We start from the raw sequence: 21,545 nt of genomic DNA, 5'->3' as shown, positions 1-21,545 counted from the left end.
TCACAATAAAACAGTAGAGGAAAACAGGTTTTAAAGGCATTTGTATAGCAACGTCTCACCAAGGAAAATAACATTGTTGATATAGCCTATCAGTCAATTCAATAATTTAACATGTCTGCCAATTGAATTATATGCCAGATAAAGGAATTGACTATAACTATCTGTCTGTGGGCTCCTGCCCTCGTCTCAGCCATCCGCCGTTGCCAAGGTTTCCGTGTACGCGCTGCCTGCGCGAGCGGAGCCGCGCGAGTGTCATACAGTTTTGGCCAGACATGGCGGCGGATCTACAGCCCGAGTGGATTTCTTGTCTCCCGTCTTCCTGGAGTTATGGGGTTACTGTGGATGGACGCGTCTTCTTCATCAAGTAAATTAAAAACCCGTCTCGAGTCATAACTGCCGTTTCTGATTCGAACAAAGTCACCGTGTAATACTGCCTTTCCCTCTCTCAACAGCGAAGAAGCCAAGAGTACAACCTGGCTGCATCCAGTGAGTGGAGAAGCGGTAATAACCGGACACAGGAAAACTCCAGGTGAGGTGCCACTTAACGGCTGTCAAGTTTCTCTGTGTTTAGCGTCTCTCGTGTATGTTTGTAATTTTTTCATGCTGTTGTCCATATATCCCTGAACCGATACTTCCCCACACTGAGAGAAAGGCTGTGACATCCATGCCGTGTTTCTTAATGCATGAGTTGGCTTTCCGCCGCTCGCGCTTTGAAAAGTGAGCCCTCTCGTGCCCACTTCTGCCCTCCTCGTGCCACTTTGTCGTGCCTCTTTTGGCTAGTAGCCTAGTCAGTCAGTGAAGTTGACGTAAGCCACTGTGAACTTGTAAAAGGACGACTTTTGGGCTACTATAACAACCACAACACATTTCGGAAGCATTTTATTTATTTTAATAAACGAACGGCGTCTGTCGAGTGTAGACCAAATATCCTGGACGCTATTAAGCCTACACTTGATGTGAAGTTGATCCGTTAACAGAGGTAGAGCCCGCTTTAACAGTGATCTCCAGTTTGACAGGTAGCCTATACAGCAACAGCTGCTGCGAACTGAGGAGCTAGGAAAGGTTAGCTGGAAATCAATTAGCTTCCTCGTCTACACCTCATACATCTCTCAACCACCAATCTTTAACACAAGGTGGTACATGCTAAAATCAGCTCCTTGACATTTTTTTGGTGGTGATGTTATATGGACTTATTACTATGTTGCAGCCTCCATATGATCTAAAGTCTCTGCAGAGCTTTCACACTCATGTGCTGCTGTATTAAAGGAACGTGCAGCTACTGGTGATCTGCATAATGTTTTCCCTTGATACATCATTTCAGTGATTAATTACGTAAATAAAATAGTTAAAATCCCCATCACAGTTTCCAAAGCCATCACACCTGAAACAAGATCTTGATTATTGGACTTAATTAGTCTTTTGCCGGAAAATATTTTTGCAAATATTTCTGTTATAAAGAAAGATTACATTACATTTTCCAAGCAAAACTGCTTTTACTTGTCTTATCTAATATTGAATTGAATATCCATCTATTATGAGTTTTGGACTGTCATACTGTTCAACATAACATGGAGCGTTAGAAAAAAAGTGATGGGAAGTTTACATTTTTTTCCACCATTTGAAAGACCAAACGATAAACAGACAGATTAATTGATAATCAAAATAATAGCTTCAGTCCTAAAAGTGATGGTTATACATTTGCACATTTGAAAAGCTGCAGCCACCAAATTTGTGGCAGTTTTGCTTAAACAATAATGGGAACAATAATAAGTAGACTTTATATGCCAATTAATGTTTTTTGCACAACTAATCGTTGTAGCTCTGCATCACAGCGTGTGAACTGACAGCTGCGAATGCATAGCCCTGGTTAATTTAATACACCCAACATCTGTTTGCTCCACCGTGTTCTGTGTTGACGTGTTTTTTTGTCCACCTCTCTGCCTTTCCCAGACCTACCCACTGGATGGGAAGAAGGATATACTTTCGAGGGTGCAAGGTGCTTTATCAAGTGAGTCCACAAGACACACACGCCCACCACCACCCCAGAATCTGCATACAATATCTTAACCTGTTCTATGAATTCAAAACATTCCCCCTTTGCATGTCATCATAACCCCAGCGTGCCTGAACTATAAAGAGGAATTTATTTACCACCAGTTTTTGTGTGTCCAATGAATGAAAAGCTCATTCAAATGCTGCACTCCTCCTTAAAATGCTGTGTATCAGGTAAATACTGCAAGGCCATAAATGTGGAACCTTTACTCCCTATTTCTGTTCTGTGGAAACCTATCGCAAAAGTTAATGATTACACAGGAACATTGTGTAAATACTAGACAGACATGGGCAAAGTGTGGTTGCTGTCTTCTTGCAAGCTGTTTTTATTTGTTCGGACTTACCCTGCCCAGAGCTCAGCCTACTCGGAGAGTTGAGCCAAAGTATGATGTTAGCCTTTTCAGACAGTTATTAAACTGTCAAAAACTGTTTATTTAACGGTATGGGTTCATATGGTGTGATCACTGATTCAAAATGGCACTTGTCTTAAGATGCTGAAAAATATTCCCGGGGTACATGCCAACCGCAAGAGCATTAAAGACTTCTTATTTAAAAGTCTCCTTCCATTGATTTAAATTGAACATCATATCCCCAGTGCGCTCCTTTGTTTGTGCTGTGTGGGTGGGAGAGAACTCGACATATCAGCCATGTCCAATGAAAGTCTTTGTTTTTTTTCAGTCAGTGCCCCTCTCTATGTTTAAGGCCAGGATTCTACATTCATTAAAATAGAAGTCAAACATGTTAGTTGTTCCAACGGCAGCATATTTCACATTTTCCCCTCTCTCCCCCACGGTGGGTCTGATGCATGCAACTAATGAAAAGAGATCACAAGTGTTGTCATTCGTTCTTTAGAAGGTTTTAAATCCAAGTATGTGGAGTTGAAGTATTTTGTTATTTTGCATATCCTCGTCAAACTCTATACTCGTACACAGAAGGTATATCTAGTCTACAGACACATTTCTCATCCAAAATACAAGAAGGCTCCTGTGTGATTGAACGCATTGCAATACACAAGCTGCAAAATGTAGGACATTAAGTCTTATTATACTCACTGAATCCCCCCCTCCGTCTTTGACTTCCTCATGAATTTGAGGAGCTTCATGTGGCAGGTTGCCAGGCAGTCCGACGGAAAGGCAGTCATTTTATATTCTAGCATTTTATCACAGCTTCTCAATGCAAAGCAGACTTGGGGGAACACATCCAGTATTTGATCACTGGGATTCTGACACTGTCCAATGACATGGTAATGTTAATAATATCCACAAAACAAGTTACAAACTAATCATATTGTCACCAAAGCATGCAAAAGAGCATAATGCAAGTGAATAGGCATCGGTTGCATTTTCTAAATGTTTTGATATTTGTGAGGTTTAAGATTAAGGACAAGCTTTTTTTGTTTTGGTGTAAACCCAGTTGCTGTTTTCTTCTAAGTGACTTAGTTGTCAATAGAGGTCACTATACTGTATGTGAAATAGAGGATAACAGTGCTGTACACAGGTTGAACTGAGGATTAGGAGACTGTGGTGATTAAGGAGATATATTATGTACATTTCACATAATTTCAAATCATTTATGTATTATTAGCTCAGCTGTTGAGACACTTGAAGCTTATTTTAATATTGAATGATTAAAATGCTTGATTACAATTTAACTAGTTTTTAGAATAGAGAAATGTGATAGTAAGACCAAAAATACACACAATAGATTACCTTCCCCTCCTCCCTATTATATTGTCTCTCAAACCTGTCTTTGGTCTCTTTCCTTCTGTTCCTACCTCCCTCTCTCTCACTGATTAGTGGTGAATGTCCCTTACCCACAATGCCTGTCATTTGGAACTTAACTGAAAGCTAAAGTGTGAGATCCAAAATTTGAAATGTGAATTTATTTCATATTGACAGTACATGTTGCACATGTAGTTTATTTTGTACTTGTCCTAAAGAAAATACTAGTAGGCATATGACACACTGACTGTACTGCCTGTGTGCTAAGGGTAGACTACTGCACTGCTTCATAAATGAAAGCTGATGCAGATTGTGTGGGGGAAATGCAGATAATTAGCCTACATGTGACCGAGGCTGCCACAGTCTTGCTTGTTTTGACTTTTTCAGTAAAACACATGTTCCCAGACTGTTTACCCTGTCGAGAGCCCTTGTTGTTGTTTTACTTAGAAAGAGCCTTTTTAATTTTAGTCATATGGTTACCACTATACTTTATTCATGTAATTAAGCTGTCTGTTTACACTGATAAAGGAACCGGGCACAAGATCAATGTGTCAGTCTTTAGTCATGGAGATATATCTCAGATGCACTTAAACTTGAGTAATTGGGCTATGTTAAAGCATGCCTGTTAATTTCATTGTGACTCATCGTTTTGACATAAGCTTGTTGACATGTTGATGTGATAACTGTCTTGGACAGGGCTTTGAGCATTTTGAGGCCTTCTGTGATGCTGCCAATAATAGCCTCTGAAAACTGTCCAAACCCATTAGCCTAATGATAGTTGGATAAGTCTATGCCTTATGTTTTGCAGTAGGTTATAATTTCTTTGTCAACAATTTAGTATTGTAAGTTGTTGCAAGTTTAGGGTAAACATATGTTGATGTAACACATTAAACCCTAAACAAAACAACACTTTCCTCTTGTTTATACATTTATGAAATAGAGACTTCATCATTGGTCTTTTTTCAGCCTGCAAAAGGATCTGGCCCATTCACATGCTGGCCGTGTGGCCTGGCTGTTCCCATCAGGTTACACAGTATGAGCATCAAGGAGCAGATTGTGCCGACGTGGGCTGTCCTCCGATGGGGATGAGTTGGGGGAGGGGGGCAGGTGCAGATTACTGGTGTGATAGTGTGGACCGTCACAAGATTTGATTATTTTATGGAACTGTGAGTTTTGACGGAGTGAGTGAAGGTCAGTGCAGATGGTAATAGAATCAGTCATGGCCTATTGCTCTCTCCTCAGATTGAGCAGCCTCTTTTGAGTTTATGGGGTTGTGTCTGTGCAGGTGGACCAATGCCAACACAGCCTTTTTTTAGTTAGGGGGAATATGGTTATCAGGTCAGCACTTGCTCCTTGACTAACAGAGACTGTGATCCTGAGGAGATTACTAAATTGAGGCTTTGTCCACTCGTACAGAGGTATTTTTTTGTATCTGTATATTTTTCTGTGCGGTTTGGCCTTTTGTACACATCCACACACACACACACACACGCACACATGCACATACACACACACACGCACACATGTACATACTCACGCACACACACATACACACGCACGCACACAAACATACACACAGAGCATCATTGTAGCTTCCCATCTGTTGTGGCTCATTGAGGAGTGAGTCAATGCGGGTCAATAACAAACCCCCTTTAGTCCTATTCCATTCAAGTTTTTTTATTTTTTTTATTTTTTAAGATATTTTTTGGGCATTTTTATGCTTTATTGATAGTGCAGAGAGACAGAGGTGAAATGGGGCAGAGAGGGGAGTGACATGCAGAGAACAGCCGCGGGTGGGAATCGAACCCGGGTCTGCTGCTGGGCCCGGCCTGGGAGGGGGACGCCTTACCAACTGAGCTAAAGGCGCCCCCGTTTCATTCAAGTTTTTAAGTGGGTAGCCTTTGTTCCTGGTCTCAGCTGCTTAACTTTGCGATATATCAGAGAACACTGAACTCCATCCAGCAATTCTGCTTCTTTGGTCCTTCAAGACCGGAACCAATAATACACACATCAGAGTGACACTTTATCCTTTAGATCACCTGTCTGTCACTTACCCTGTGTCGAGAGTTAGGAGCTGGGCGAATTATCTGACTGTTGCTACTCTCCTGTCTGCAGCTGGGGCTCTCTAATGCTGAATATGTTGCACTTTTAAAAGAACACATGCAAAATACTATAGTGTGTGTGCAGAGTAAAGCCCTGAGGCATTTTGTTTTTCTCTGTATCCATCTCTTGGGTCTGCTGGTAAATTCTACAGCCACTCAGACTAGTGCAGTGTCTGTTTGGATAGTTTTTGTTTGTCACGTACACAGCGTTTTTGATGAGACTGTGCCTTCAGCATCCGACAGACTCCTGACTTTTATTTAATCTCTTAAACACATATAGTCCCACATTTTAACTGAAGCCTTCTTCTTAACAAGATGAGGAAACATGATTTGGGCAATTGTCCCAGCATTTTGTCAAAATGTTTGTCGAAGCCTGCCCTGGATCAGGATACATTGGATCAGCCAATTTGACTGATTTAAAAGGCTTAATATTTAAAAAGGAGACTGATGACCCTAATTATGTGTTTGTAGCCTTGTGGATGTGGGAAGTGTTTATAGAAATGATGTTTCTGAATAGAAGGGTCTCCTGCCAGTTCCCTCTCATTGTTTGCTGTTACCGTCTCATTTATTTTGTCCGGAAAGAAGGAAGGGAAACCGGACTGCGCTCATTTCACTAGGTTATGCCATGAGATATCTGACACCTTGTTTGGGAGAGCAATGAGTGAGTGGTAAGGACAGTAGGAGGCTGAAGAAGCTGACCCTCACAGTGCTATCTGAAATTCTTTAATGGCTGCCCATATATTAATGTTTTGTCTGATGTCCTCTGTCAGCGCCCTTTGAGGGTGATTTCCCGCTTCAGACCGCTCGCCGGTACACATTGCAACATAGAATATCAATATTGTCCGCATGCTTCAGCTGACAACGATGTGATGCAATGAGAGTAAACCAAAACAGTAAAACAGAAAAAATATCCATAGATTTAGGGGAACTGCAGAGTCAGTTGATAAGTGTCTATAGCGTTTTATGAAATATAACGAATACCACTTTATGGCAACATTTTGGGGTATACACTTTCTTGCCATAGATACAGTAGATTAGAAAAATGGTTAATAATGGTATTATTTGAAACCTATAGTTCAAAACAACAATACGACTAGTATTCTACTAGCATTCAAATAGTTAAATTCAATAGTCTCAATTTTAATGCATTTTGCCCACACACGTATTTCTGTTCTTGTCTTGCCTCTCCTCTTTCTAAGTTCCATATCTGCAGCCACTTCAGACACTGCTACTTCAGGGCATCAGTAAAATGAGGCATCTGATCGGAGATCAGAAGAATGGATTAGCATGTCACAGGCTCCAGGCATAGTTTTTTCTTTTTCATTTTCAAGAGTGAAATCAGCGAGTACAATTTTGCAACGCTATGGGACAATGAGGACGAATGGCACACATACATTCTCATTTTTGGGGTTGTAGGTTTGCAGTGTCTTTGTCAGTATCCTGGAATTTACTAAGATGTGTATATAGGTCTTAATCTTTCAGGGCAAACATGACAGGATTCCCTGTGAACCCTCCATAACTGTCAGAGTCAGATGCACATTTATAACCAACTTTAAAGACTCCCCCTTCTCTCCAGGGAATAATCTCTGAGCTTCTATGTACGAGCACTAACATTAGCCTTATATTAGACCTGGTTATGTAACCCTGATAATACAGTTATATTAGAGACTGTGTGAAAGAGGTGACAAAGGGTTTGGACTCGGAATACAATTCAAAACACTATAGGGCTGTTTGAAATTAAGCCTTCACATTTAAGCTTATTAAACTCAATTTGCGGAAACATTGCCTTTATGGATAGTGCCTGCTCTGGTGCATCAAATCAAGTGATCCCCAGTGAAAAGAAAGCTGTGACCTACCACAAGCGTTCGCCTTAATCCCACTGCGATGAACTCATCTCTGCTTCCAAAACATGATTGCAGCTGTAGGCGAGAGCCTTGCTACTACACAGTTAACCGTCATTGTGATGCAACTCAGTGCTTTATGTTTGGATCAATTCTTTTTTTTGCGATTGGCATAGAAAATGCAAGGGTCACATTAGCTGGCACGTGTAGAATGATATACTGTATAGGGATAGCTTGAGGATAGCTTTAATCGACAATCACATCTTAAACCATCATTATATACTGTATCACTGTGCAACACTGCTATCAACCATAAGGCAGCAACAACATTTGAGCTTTATACTGTGTTACTAGTTAACACCCAGTGCTGAAACGTACTGCACACCTTATTAATCCTATTTTGCGCAGGGTTGCCGGGGCAACACTTCCAAATGTTCTTTTTACATTTGTATGCCCCTGTTAAGCACTTTGAATTGCCTTGTGTCTGAATTGTGATATATAAACAAACTTGCCTTGCCTGACATTTTCTTCCAATTAAATCAAATCAGAAGCAACAGTCTACTGAAAACAGTCCATCTTTGAAGAATAGAGATCTCTGGTTCTACTTTCCTCAGAGTATATATCCTGGCTTGTAACACGTAACAGTTCTTAAAGAGATTATTACAAAGGCAACAAGTAGAGCCAGTTTCTTTCGCTTGTTTTGCCTGAGCTACAGACTATGGCAGCACACACAGTGATTGATTGAGTGGCAGTGTGAGCAAAGTTACCTTTCTGCCTCTGGGAAGTTGCCATAGTATAAGATAAAGATTGCACCTTGAGGTGTAAATGGACTCGAGGAAATACCGCTCAACTTGTATCATGTCGGTTTTTGCCTCTATGATATCCATTATTGATCTGTCTTCAGAATTGAATGCAATGTCTTAACAGTATGTTTGAAGGGAAGTAAGAAGTTTGTTCTCATACACATGGCTAGCATTAACAAACGGCACACCAGGGACAATGCCTTCTTCAAACTGCAAAGCTCTGAGAGAGTATTTAGTGTACATGGGTAGGCTCTGATGGCTGTGGCTGCTGACTCACTCACTCTTTCAGTGCTCTGTACTGTACTCATGCCGCTCACTTGTGTGTTTGTGTGTGTGTGTGTGGGAAGTGATTGAAGAGGGAAACCAGTGAGTGGAGTGGACCTGTATCTGCTGTACATCATCCTTGTGTCTAGCCCCATAACTCTGGGATCTGACTGGGAGACAGACAGTCAAAAGAAGGCAGGCTTTGAGCTGCTCAGACTGGCTCACGCCGCGTTTCAGTCTCTGTGGGGTTCCTGCCATCTGGCCAGCACTAGAGGAAAACCGTGTATGTGTTGTTGTGGCGTTTGGGATGCTCTGTGTGTGTGTGTGAACATATGTGTACGAGATCCTCTGATGTCGGCGACTGCCCCAGGTGCTGATTAAGACGGTTCCTCAGCGAAAATCCACATCAGACCAAGTTATCCTCGGCAGCGGTTCATTTTATTCTTGGCTGCCTATCCCAGAGTTGCGTGAGGCATTTGTTGTTTACAAATTGTTGGTACTAGTAGTTACTACTAGCTCCTTTTTTATCCTATGAGAATAAGTCTTCTCTAAGGATTGGATCCAAACATCAACCAAGTCTTTGTCTACTGTGATCCTAGTTATTAACAGTAAGAAGGGGTTGGCTCTCTAAATGTAAATGACTTTTTCATGTGACAATCTTTTTGAGATTGTAAGAGTGAGCACACAAGGCATGCTGATCATCAGACTCTGTCATAGTTTTACAAAATATCTCTGACAAAAATGCACTATTATTCAAACCCTGCAGTGATTAACACACCATAATGAATCATTTGTACATGAAATCCCTGATAGTAGAGAATACGCTCATTGAATGAAGGCCAACCTTTTAGGTTTTAGTAGTGCAGCATACAGTCTAAGTCTTTAGTTCTAATGCCTCTTAGTTGTGAGGTGTCTTTGATTTAACACTGATAAAGCTGTTGGATTTGGATAATCCCTGTAGTAATCTGCAATCCATCCTTTGCTGATGTTGCGCCAGGTTGAATCTGGGGGAAGCTGCCTTTACAGGGGCCATGCTGTTGCTCTGTTCTTTTTCCACACATTACATCTTTAAACTTGTTATACCAGCCTTATTGCATTTTTTTTTAAATGAATCAGATACACTCTTATTAATATTTCATAGGTAACTGCTTTGCTTTGCAATAGTTAGCGTGCCAGCTTCTTAAGTATTCTCGTGCTTTCTCTACCATCCATTTAACAATTTTGTTTAATAATTATAGTTTGAAAGTGAGGGATATAAAGCTGAAGGTACAAGCGAGAGAGTTTTTGCAGCATATGATCTCAAGCCACCTGTGAGACTCCAGAGTGTATCTTTACTCTCCTCTGTTGTCAAATGTTTGAAATACCATCCAGCTTTACCGACTGCTTCTAAAGGGCCTGTTTATTTCAGAAATATTGCTTGAAGTTTGAACAGACAACCATTTCAGTGCTCATGGTGAAATAATTATTTAGAAACCAATCAGCAGCTGGTCTGTGTGTTTGTGTGTGTGTGTGTGTGTGTGTGTGTGTGTGTGTGTGTGTGTGTGTGTGTGTGTGTGTGTGTGTGTGTGTGTGTGTGTGTGTGTGCAATACACCTATTACTTTGGCTGCATCTTTTCCCTTGATCTAGGTGATATATCTCTAAAGCAAAACGGTACAGCTCCCATATCATGCCATGGCAAAGCATACACCCCCCCCCTCTCTCTCTCTCTCTTGTCTGTCTACCTCAGTCCAGTGGACAGTGCATGGTCCAGTTGATTTCCAGATGGTCTGTGATGATTAGTGAGCTTTTGGAAGCCGTCACTCTGCTCAAATGTTGTACAGCTGTGAGCTCTTGGAGCACCATGTTAAAAATGTCCACAGAGGGCTTTGGAACGGCGTACTGTTTCCTGAAACAAATTGTTACAAATTCAGCCTCTGAATTTGTCTTTATCCACATCCAAACAGGCGGTCAGTAATCTTCTTTTTCTCCCCCTTTTAACTGCTACCCAGAAAGAGAATCTAAACCTCTCTTTTCAGTGGTCACAAAATATTGCAGTGTATCGTTTTTCACACTCTTCCAGAGGATCAAATAAAGGTAGGTCTATACTGATGTACGTGTTGTGGCAAAGTTTTCAATTTAGCAGCAGCAGTGGGAGATTAATATGGTACCCGACTGGTCCTGTGGTCTTGGCTCATTCCCTCCTGTTTCTCTCCTGGCAACAGTGTCAGCTGCACCGTTCCCCCAGCAACCTTGCATGTCCTACCATTGTCCCCTCTGGGCACACGTCGCTCAGGCTAGACATAATGTATGCTAACAGCAGGACAATATTTCTTTCTTTGACTCTTCTTTGTTTGTTTTTAATCCTCTCACAATTCTCATCTGAGTCTCTTGAGCTCGGAGGCAGCACAGACGCTTTTGGCTCATTTAGGTGTGAGCCTTTGATGTTCTCTTGCTTTCGAGAACCAAAGTGAGTGCTAATGGTTGGGAGTGGCTGGCTGCCACATACATCGATTTTATACCCCTTACTTATCTCTAATGGTCTAATCACTTCAAGTGCACTGGTAGGCTTATTTTGTATCTAGTCCATCTCCAGTGGGCTGGCACTTGGAGACGCCATTCAAATAAAAAGTCTGTTTGTAATATATCTACTAACTGTGTGAAGGATTTCCATAGTTGTTCCCAACAATCCTCAACCAAGAGTGAAACGGCTCTCTACAGCCACTTATCGGCCTCTTGTGTGTCAATGTGCATGTGGTGTAGTCCGTAATAGTGCAGTCTTGAGTGCACTGCTGCTAGATGGGGCACTTGACAGATATAAATAGCAGCCAGGTCACCATGACTGCTTCAAATAGTACCAAGTTCTCTGAGGTGCGTTGGCACTATCTACGTCATCAGAAGAGAGAGAGTGGACATATTTAAATAAATCTACATAATTACATAACACCTGTATAGGACACATAGCTTCTCTTGGGGACAGGGAGGGATGCATGGACAGTGGTAGGGATTAATTCACAATGCTTTTATTTCTCTACTGTTTAGTAGTCACTCCTATGCTGTCAGAAACCTCTCCCACGCTCTGTCCTCCGCTCTGGCCACCCCTGCTTAAACAAATATTTGAAGTCGGTGCCAAGTCTCTCATTCATTCATGTAAACCTGCTGTGATTGATATTTTACTGTATTTGTGTTTCTCACAAGCTTAATGTCATCGCTGGAGTAACCATGAGAAGAATGTGCCATGGTATGCTTGCCTTAGAGTCACAGAAAATGTACTGATATTGTTGGCCCTCTTTACAAATGAACATCTGTTTGTCCAGCATACACAAACCACAAACTGCTGGAAAAACTAAACTGCTAAATGGACATCCCTTGATATACAGTCAACTGTTGCCTTGGAGGCACAGAGTGCTTCTCGCTTACCGTAGTTGTAGTCTGTTTGAGCTCTGGTGAGGGACATATAGCTGAAGAGAATAGCACAGCTGGGTACTGTACATAACCTTAGTTCAATTTTCTCACTTCAGATTTTCATCAAAATCCAAGGGTTTCTGTAGAAAGAACAACAAAAATTTAGTTTACAAAGTACATTACTTTTAAACTTTTAAAATGATTTACATCTAAGTATTTGTATTGGTATCTTAAAAACCTTTCCCTTTCATTTGCAATCTTTTGCTTTAAGTTTTGAAGCCTGCATTGTTTTTTTCGTCTTTTTTTAATGCGGTTTGAACTACCACCATCACCACCTGTTACTGTACTTTACAGTGTGGAGATGTGTGTTTTTACTTTAACCAATGCTTGTGTTTGTGCATGTGTCTGTGCATCCTGGTGCACGTGGTGAAAGACCTCGGGATTACAAACATTATAGGGACCTACTCATAAAAACATCACTCCAACTGGCCACCAGTTAAAACTCAGTGGGCAGTGGCGAAGTGGGCAGGGAGGTCGCCTCTGGAGTGCAGGGTCAGAGTTTCGATCCCCCCGCCTACCCGCCACATGTCGAAGTGTCCTTGGGCAAGACATTGAACCCCGAAATTGCTCCCGATAGTTAGCTTGCACCCTGCGTGGTAGCCGCTGCTATCGGTGTATGAATGTGAGTGTGACTGGGTGAATGTGTACAAAACAATGTAAAGTAGAGCTGCAACGATTAATCGACGAATCGATTATTAATCGATTACTAAAATAATCGCCAACTATTTTGATAATCGATTAATCGTTTCAAGTAATGTTTTAATAAAAGATTTCCAAATTCTCTGATTTCAGCTTCTCAAATGTGAATATTTTCTGGTTTCTTTAATCCAATTATGACAGTAAACTGAAATATCTGTGTGTTTTGGACATAACAATACATTTGAGGACGTCAACATGGGCTTTGGAAAATGTATCAACATTTTTCACCATTTTCTGACATTTTACAGACCAAAACACTAATCGATTAATAATCGATTAATCGAGAAAATAATCGACATATTAATCGATTATCAAAATAATCGTTAGTTGCAGCCCTAATGTAAAGCGCTTTGAGTCTGTGAAAAACCAGGGAAAAGCGCTATATAAGTGGAGTCCATTTACCAAATAGGTGCAATTAAATCAACCTGTCCCTTCTCTAATACAGCATATCAGCTCTGTGCAGCTTTCCTTTCAGATTCAGTTAGAGGCTGTGTGAGAGATGAGGCCGGAGAGCTGACAGGGGCTTCATAACTGTAGTAATGGTAGCACCACATAGTGATCCATCAGTCTAATCAGCTGTCAGCCCTCTGCAGTATTTCTGCAGGAGGAGTATGGATGAATATGTCTGCAAGTCAACAGTCTGGTTTAAATATCAGCACCACTTGCTCAAGGGATAAATGCAGCCTTCCCACCTCTGTGCTGCTATTCGCAAACTGATGTGTGCAGGCATTCCTCCTCCTCTATCGATGAGAGGGAGCCCGCTGTTTTTCACTGCAAGACCTCTGCTGGCGGTTCAGATAAATGCACCTTCCACTTTGACTGTGATGTTATGATTGTAATGTCTCTGCCTCTGAGCCTCTTGTGGGGATTTTGCAGAGACCGTTTCAAGACATCTCCCCTGGATGACAGCTTTATTACTGCCTGCCACTGGACTGATGATAGCCCTTATTGAGTGTGTGGGTGGGTGCTGTGTGTCTATGTAGTGGTGGGAAATGTAACCGCTCTAAATGTCACAATTATAGATGGATGAGCCATGATGTGTATATGACTATACTGTTGTGTCACCAACATATGATAGGCTTTGTCAGATCACATAAAAGGCACTGGGAGGAGCTGCACCCATTGCTTGTTGAGGGCAGAAGATGTAATATATTTTTCTAGGATATTAGAAACAAGTGAACAGGCAAGGAGCCAACAGGCATTTAAATCACATTCATTTGAAACATGGTTACTTTTTTTGGCTCAGGTTTTATGATCTGATGAATCTGTTGTAAAATTCATTAGTAACCAGTAACCACCTATATTTGTGTGATAGACATATTGTGTATTGTGTGATATAGTATACTTGTGGTGTATGAAGCCTATGTCTGAAGACTTAGGGTTCTGTTGATTCGTGGTTGAGGAATTGAGCACCTCTTCATAAATATTTTGTGTGATTCTTTTCAATCAGTGTGGGCCAAGAAGGCTTGTACTTTGGTTGGAAGTCAGACACCCATTAGTAATGCTTTTCTGATTTTTTTCTGTGTAAGATCATCTGCCAGTCAGCCTTATGGGTGTCTTTTATCCACAGTGAAACTACTCAGAATATAATGCAAGACATCAGCTTTAATTTAACTTGGCCTCCTTCTTTTCTTACAGGGAAACTAGAGTCTTTAGTGTATAGTAAGCCCCATAAATATCTATCAAGAGTATTTTTTAGTCCTTGTAAGACTTGATTTACATGATAGTGATTTTAAAATGATTGACGAATGTGGACCCTTGTCTTTGATGCTACAGTTAATCAAAACGGAAGTTTCTGTGTAGTGATTTTGATTTGGAAGCCCGAGTCGACTGAAAGATCCTCTGAGCTGTTAGATTCTGACTATTTGTTTTTATTGTTTATTTATGGAGGAGGGAGACTCATTAGTCATTCAGTGTAAATGTGTACACAAGAAGTTTGCTCTTTGTCAAGTACTAAAGCTCAGTTGAGGCTGGATTGCTGCCGAGCTTAAAATTGGCTTTACCCAACCTACAGTCAAAATGGCCATGTTCTCAAAAACATTTATCACGACTTGTATTTTTACAAAACCAGCCAGGACAGTGCCTGACAGAACTTGTTTTGGGCTGATTGGTCTAACATCTTTAAACCCCAGCAAAGTCAGATTGTTTTCTATTTAACTTTTTATGGATTAGCATAGTACCTTTATGGGCTAAAGAGTAGACTGAGTATATTTATGGTATTTACATGGCTGATAAACCCCCCCACTCCCTCCCAAAAATCCAAAAGGAGTTAGGAATCCCCATTTTGCCTAGATGGTGTTAGGTGACAGATGGTTTCTGACACTCCCAGTTTAATCAACAGTACAAAAGATAAGCAATTGTGTTAGAAAAGATCTAGTTCTTCGATTGAAAGTCGAAGCCTGTGTACACAAACATCTAAAGATAGTAGCCAACTGTTATTCCAAAGCTGCATTTTAAAGTGTAATCAAAGATTAAACTTAGTTGACTATCACAATCAGCTGTTAAAATCAGTTCACTATACAAATCTGGGTACATTTTGGATGAATTCAGCCGAAACTGATTAAACTTCATTGAACTTAGTAATGTCACTAACGTAAGTCCTAGCCACAGTCGCTCTGCTAAGCTCATTTCTATCTTTCTATGAGCTAGCCATTCACCATACAGTAACAACAGACCTATTTGACGCGGTCGACACCTGAAACCTGTTTAGTAAAACCTGGACAAAGGCAATTTGGCACTATTTGTGGCATTTTCAAATTTAAACTATCTGTCTCACACCGTTTCACTGGAAACATCAACCATTCTTTAGGTAAGCCATATTGAGTCAGGAGCTGGTTGGTTATGTTCCTGCAATGTGAACAGAGAGCTATCATCCTAATGAGGTATGAACAGACGCATGTTGAGAGCTTTCCTCAGGGAAATATCATAAAGGCATCTGTATTCTTATACTCCAACATCCCATCGCAGCACTGCACACAGTTTTAAAAATTTACTTAATAAACCTCGGTTCAATCAATGCAATAGTTCTTTGGGCATTAGTGCATGTTAAGCCTCATCTTTTCTTGCTAATAATTTGCATTCCTTTTTGGCATCAATGTGAAATGTCATTGCTCTACAATATGAACCTCACCTTACTTGCATTACTTGCCTCTAGATAAATAAGTCTAAAGGTGAAGCTTGGTTCAAGCAGGGGCTCATTTCCTTCCTGGAGATGAATGCACTGACTCTGTGTGACCTGATACGACCTCACTGTAATAGTCAACACTAGGGGATTAGTGTGTCTATAGAGAAGAAGTCGTGCTTTGTTGACTACTGCAAGAGTATTGCAGCCAGGTAACAAGTAGAACAGAACAGTAGAACAGACACAATGCATTTTAATAAATCCACAACAGACTTTCTACAAATTGGTCAGTGTTGATGCAGGGTGATATTATGGAAAGGTCTAATGTGGTGTTGAAATGTCCAGCCAGGAGTTCAAATCAGTAAAAGGCTTCAAGCGATATTAGTCATTTCCCTTCTATTACAAACTTAGTGTGGCCCTGTTGCTTCTTTTGTATTTCTGAGAGGTTATGTAATGTTTAACCGTCACCACCCATATCAAAGGTGCAATGTGCATGGGGATACTAAATCACACAGTATTGCTCAAGGCATTTCTTGATACATATTTTTAATGCAACTAGTATCACAATGCTTTCTTGACAGACTGATTGTTGATACTCTATGTGTAACTGTGGCACATACAGAATGTTTGCACCAAGGTGCAGTATTGCTCTTCAGACAATAGAGTGAATGTCAGGGCTTCCATGAGTTTTCTTTTGTTTTTATGTGACCTAATGATGTATGACATACATTTTTTCAGTAGCTGAGTTTTTTTTTTTTTTTTTTTTTTTTTTTTGTGCAAACTTTATGTTTTGTCTCATGAAAAAGTGTTTCGTGCTTCCTTGTAGGTTTGGTACTTGTTTGGAAAATTATCTTCTTAACTTTTTCCTTAAGGGAATCTCACTTTACACACACAGTACTTTAATCAACTATGTTGTAATGAATGGTAAAAGAGGACTTCATTTCCACTTAAGATGGGTTGTGAGGATTTGTCCTTTTTTCTATCGTTGACATTTTAGTAGGTATGTGAACCATACTTTGGTGTCATTTTGGTGAAGAAGATCTTGAGAGGATAATGTGAATACATATGAAAATGTAAATCATACTGTAACCTTCTCTAAACAAAAAAAGAAATATCAGGTTTGAATTTGAATCAAACACTTCGACTAAACTTGTTTGACAACACATTTAGTCAACATATGCAATCAAGGGAAAACCATAAAGTGCATCTTTTTGGATGGATGGGAAAAAAACATCACTGAATGGAAATGCTATGGACTCTTCCAGCCCAATTCATGAATTTACTGCAGTGAGACAGTGAAAGTCTCTCTTCCTTTATTTTTCCTGAAATACATACATCTCCTGTGTGAAGTATGACCTGTTCTTCTCCTATCAATACTAGCAGTGACACATGGGGAAAAGGCAATGCTACCTTGATTGTGCTAAGGTTTAATGAGCGTCTTGGCAGCAGTACGTATATACCAGTTATTCACCTAACCAGTTTAAAATGTCCACAAATAATTTTCAATTAACTTAGATTAAAGCTACTGCTTGGTGTTGACACGCTGGCAGCATGGCAAAATGTCCTCTCTCTTCATTAATGATAATGATGTACAGAATATAAAGGCACAGCTGAATTCTGTAAGAGCAAGAGAGCCTCTTTATTGTTTACAGATTAGATTTGGTTGACTGTTACCTCCGGCTGTAGTAATATTTTTTTCCTGCTGAGTTGGATGCAGTCTGAATAAAATCACATTTAAATCTTAGAAATAGTTTTCTCTCTGGAAAAGGGTGTGTGTCATTATTTATAATCTTTATGAATGATTTGACCGTTATGTGTGACTCCGGGGGTTAAAGAGATAGAGAGAGTTTTTCAGTGGAAATACAGACATCTCTATGTATCACCAAATCAAGATGTTCTTAACAGCACTGCAGCATTGGCGATAACCTACACCTATGGTCAGAAATAAATCGGGGGTAGAGAAGAAGACAAAAATAGTAGCTTGTATGACTTTTTGTGACGGCGTGAGGAGGGGTTTATTGACCCTGCCAGACCTCAGAGTTGAAAAGCTGATTCACTCTGTATTAGAGTTTCTTTTCGTAGGTTTTTGTGGTGAGTTTACATTCTTAAATTGGCCTGGGGGCTCCTAGAGGCAGCTGGTGGAACCTGCCCATGAAAACAATGCAGTGACACTCTACCTGAACCTGGAGTGGAGAAAAAACGGGAGAATGAGTGGATGCTGTTTGGAGGTCCTCATGAATTTTGACAACACAAGTGGTGTGTGTGTGTGTGTGTGTGTGTGTGTGTGTGTGTGTGTGTGTGTGTGTGTGTGTGTGTGTGTGAGAGAGTCTGAGATATGCTGTTTGTTTTATTCTCCTCCAGCAAGCACAGCCATCAGCAGAATGGGTTGCGCATCTAAGCGTACAGCACAGAGATGAAAGGCGCTTTGATCTGAATTATTTTGAGGCTTCCTCATTTGATTGGAGATATTTTCAAAAATTAAATACAGGCTATTCTTTGATCAAGGTTTAGTTTCTGACATTGTCTGATAGAGTTTTAAACGTTTGTCTATCCTTTGATCTTAATAATCTCTGTGGCGTCGATGGTAGCTGAGACTGCATGAAAGTATGATAGTATGTATAAAAATATTACTTCATATTGTTCAACTTAGAAGTCCCAATGTGTGTTCCCTGCAGCTTGTGTGCTCTCGACTGATGTGACAATAGCATCCATACCAGTCTTACTTTAATATTTTGGTTTGCGTCTGTCTAGGCAAAAAGACAAGTGCCAATGTAAACCAGTATGTTTGCAAGTCTGTATAATGCTCAATATCATATATTCTTAAATACAGGATCTTCATTTGCATGTGTCAAAAAAGACACATCGGAAGATTTTTGCATTAAATGTGTGGATTAGTGGCTGGGGGTTGACCAAACACAGGTGTTGTATATGTGTGTGAGGGAAAAGCAAGCAGTAAAAATGGCTCAATTTATGTCTGCCCATCTGTTAGGCTTCTCTTTTAAACATCGATGCAGTCAAGCAGCTGTGCTCAAAAATCTCCTTGTCTGTGATTTCCTTGATGAATATGCATAGCTATTTAGTATTTACTGAGATCTTCCAATGCCTCCTGTGATACGGGGTTAATTGTTTATGCCTGTACCCATTCCCTTGTTCATTTACTGCTTTGCGTCCTTTCCAGCTGACTGTGCTGCTGACAGAAGAAAAATAAGCATGAGATTAAGACCAGATGTCAGCCTGTATGCCATTATTGATTTAGCTAAGCAGGCGTAATTACAAGTCCTCTCCAGCAGAGGGCCTCAATGTAGCATTATATACAGTTTGTGAGCATAACAAGAGGAGGCATGCATGTGTTTTGCATTGTCACTTAGTTTCATATGTGCCATAGTTCATTTCAAATGTGATCTTCTATCTCATTGATTGTATGAGAGTGTTATTATTATTATTATATTAGTCTAAAAAGCTGGTACCCGTGGAATGTGGGCAGCTTTCTGTGGATTTATATACTATAGGGCCTTTTTTTCGTGGTTGAATTCCCTTGCACACTTTCACCATTTCTCTCAAAGTTGTATCAAAATAATTTTCAGCATTTGTATAACCTATTCATAATAGCTTTGTATTGTTAGAAATATATGCCATATTTTTTTCTGTTCTGTAGATGTATTGAGTAAGTAATGCTTGTAGCCATGGGAGGGCAGTGTTGGATTTTTGCCTTAACAACTCTGTGGACATTGTAATTATAATCAGGAAACTTTAATTCAACCAAAACATGCTTCTATGGTAAGGTTTCACCTTCATTTAAAAAAACGGTGGACAGAAAGAAATTCACCATATCTACTCTCTGTCTATCTCTCATGCCTTTCCAAGTAATTCCCTCCCCTTCTTATAATCTATGTGCTTGTCCGGCTGCTGATGCATTGCATTTGGGGCCCCATTGTAATTTACACCTGGCACATGCAGCTGTTGGTCAGAGGGCTGGACATTACTGATGGCTGTAGGTCTGCTGAGCAGTAAAGGAACAGGATTTGAGCCCCGCCGACAGAAGTAGCTTGTTGTTCTTTTTCTCAGAGGATTTGAGTAATGCAGCTGCACCTACAAACACAGCAGTGGGTGGACCAACAAGGAGACACTCCCTCTACAAATAATGAAAAGTCCTTCTCAGAGATAACGTCCTCTGAATTCAAAGCTTAACAGATTTAGTTTATAAAAAAAGGCAGAATTAGGGGGTGAATGACAAAAGGACAAAAACATGACGAGCCAAACTCTCATTGGATTGATTCACTCACTAACTCAGTTGCCTGACCAGCGCTGAAAGCTGTCCTCAATTTGCTAGCCATGCCTTTCCCTGTACATGCCCAGTCTGTGTTTTATAGTGGCATTGATTGCCCCCATTTTAAATATGGATTAACAGGGTGTTATAATAGAATGTCAAATCAGGACGAGGAAAACTTCAGCCGGGACATAGTTTGGAAAGAGCTGTGCTTTTTATATCAGTAATTAACAATATTCACAAGTGTGTCTGCACCATGCGTTTTGGAGTACAAACCAAATGCCATATGAGGTACAACTACACAAGTAAGTTAGTAATAGGCACTATTTTTGATACATGCCGAAAGACTAAAATAGCCAATCCTCATATGTCATTATGGCATTGGCAACTATCTGACCATGCTTTTATACTTAATGTGCATACATACATGTTCAGATTTATTGACTGAGAGTCCAAAGTGCACACTAGTATGACCCCCTGTGAGTGTTGAGCAATCGTGTCCCGTGTCGGTGTGTTTTTCCAGCTCACCGCATCTTTTGACTTAAAACTATAATTTCTGACAATACATTTCTTCCAGGATTCAGCATGACATGTGATTTGTTTGTTGCTGTATCTGCACAGAAGTTGAAGTTTTGTGTCTGTGTAGAAAATAACTGATGTTGTATGTCAAGAGTTATCAACTGCTCATCAGCAGCACTTGGTCTATAGTTCATATTATTTATGTACGGTAACAGAGCAAATGCGAAGCAAAGGTAAAAATCCTACCAAAACGTAGCCTGTATAACAGATTAAGTAGCTTTTATATGTTGTTTATTAAGGCCCTTCTGCTTCGCATGATTGAAATTGTAGGAGGGAACTGGAATATCTGCTCAACACAATGTTTGTTAAGTTATCTTGTGTTTGCTTTCCTGCAGCCTGAAGTTGATAATGTTTCAAAATCCACTGCACATGACTATATTTGCGCTTGCTTTCAGAGAGCTCATCTGGTAAAAAAATCAAAATAAAATATCATCATCCACACAATGTACAGGTACTTGTAAGGTAAAACACTCATGTCACAGTTGATATTGCACTGCAGGATTTCAGGTGCTGTATACTCCACAAATGGTCCTCCTTCTAATTTCCAACACCCATCATTCACTGAAGTCATACACTCGCATCTTCATGATCTTCCTGTGGCTCTGTCTTTCCTTTCTCTCGCTGTCTCTCAAAGTATCTTGTTCTGTCGCTGAT

At 40.3% G+C, this 21,545-nt stretch overlaps 1 protein-coding gene across 7 annotated transcripts in view; it reads left to right on the top strand.

Moving 5' to 3' along the window:
- Positions 1-257: 257 nt before the first annotated feature.
- Positions 258-21,545, top strand: part of plekha5 (pleckstrin homology domain containing, family A member 5) — a gene marked incomplete at its 5' end in the record, with an annotated part of 79,913 nt that continues 58,625 nt past the window's right edge. For 5 of the 7 annotated variants that reach the window (XR_013844876.1, XM_080027552.1, XM_080027549.1 and 2 more), the window contains 3 exons: positions 273-364; positions 453-529; positions 1,951-2,008. Coding sequence is in view for 6 of the 7 variants with exons in the window: in XM_080027552.1 (XP_079883678.1) it covers positions 273-364; positions 453-529; positions 1,951-2,008 (227 nt within the window). Of the gene's footprint in view, positions 365-452; positions 530-1,950; positions 2,009-21,545 lie in introns of all 7 variants that reach the window. The other 2 variants (XM_080027553.1, XM_080027554.1) reach the window with 1 other exon arrangement.

This window comes from Ammodytes marinus, assembly GCF_949987685.1.
Source record: "Ammodytes marinus genome assembly, chromosome: 5".
Lineage (NCBI taxonomy): Eukaryota > Metazoa > Chordata > Actinopteri > Uranoscopiformes > Ammodytidae > Ammodytes > Ammodytes marinus.
Note: the sequence above shows the minus strand (reverse complement) of the source record. Positions and strands in the feature narration are given on the sequence as shown.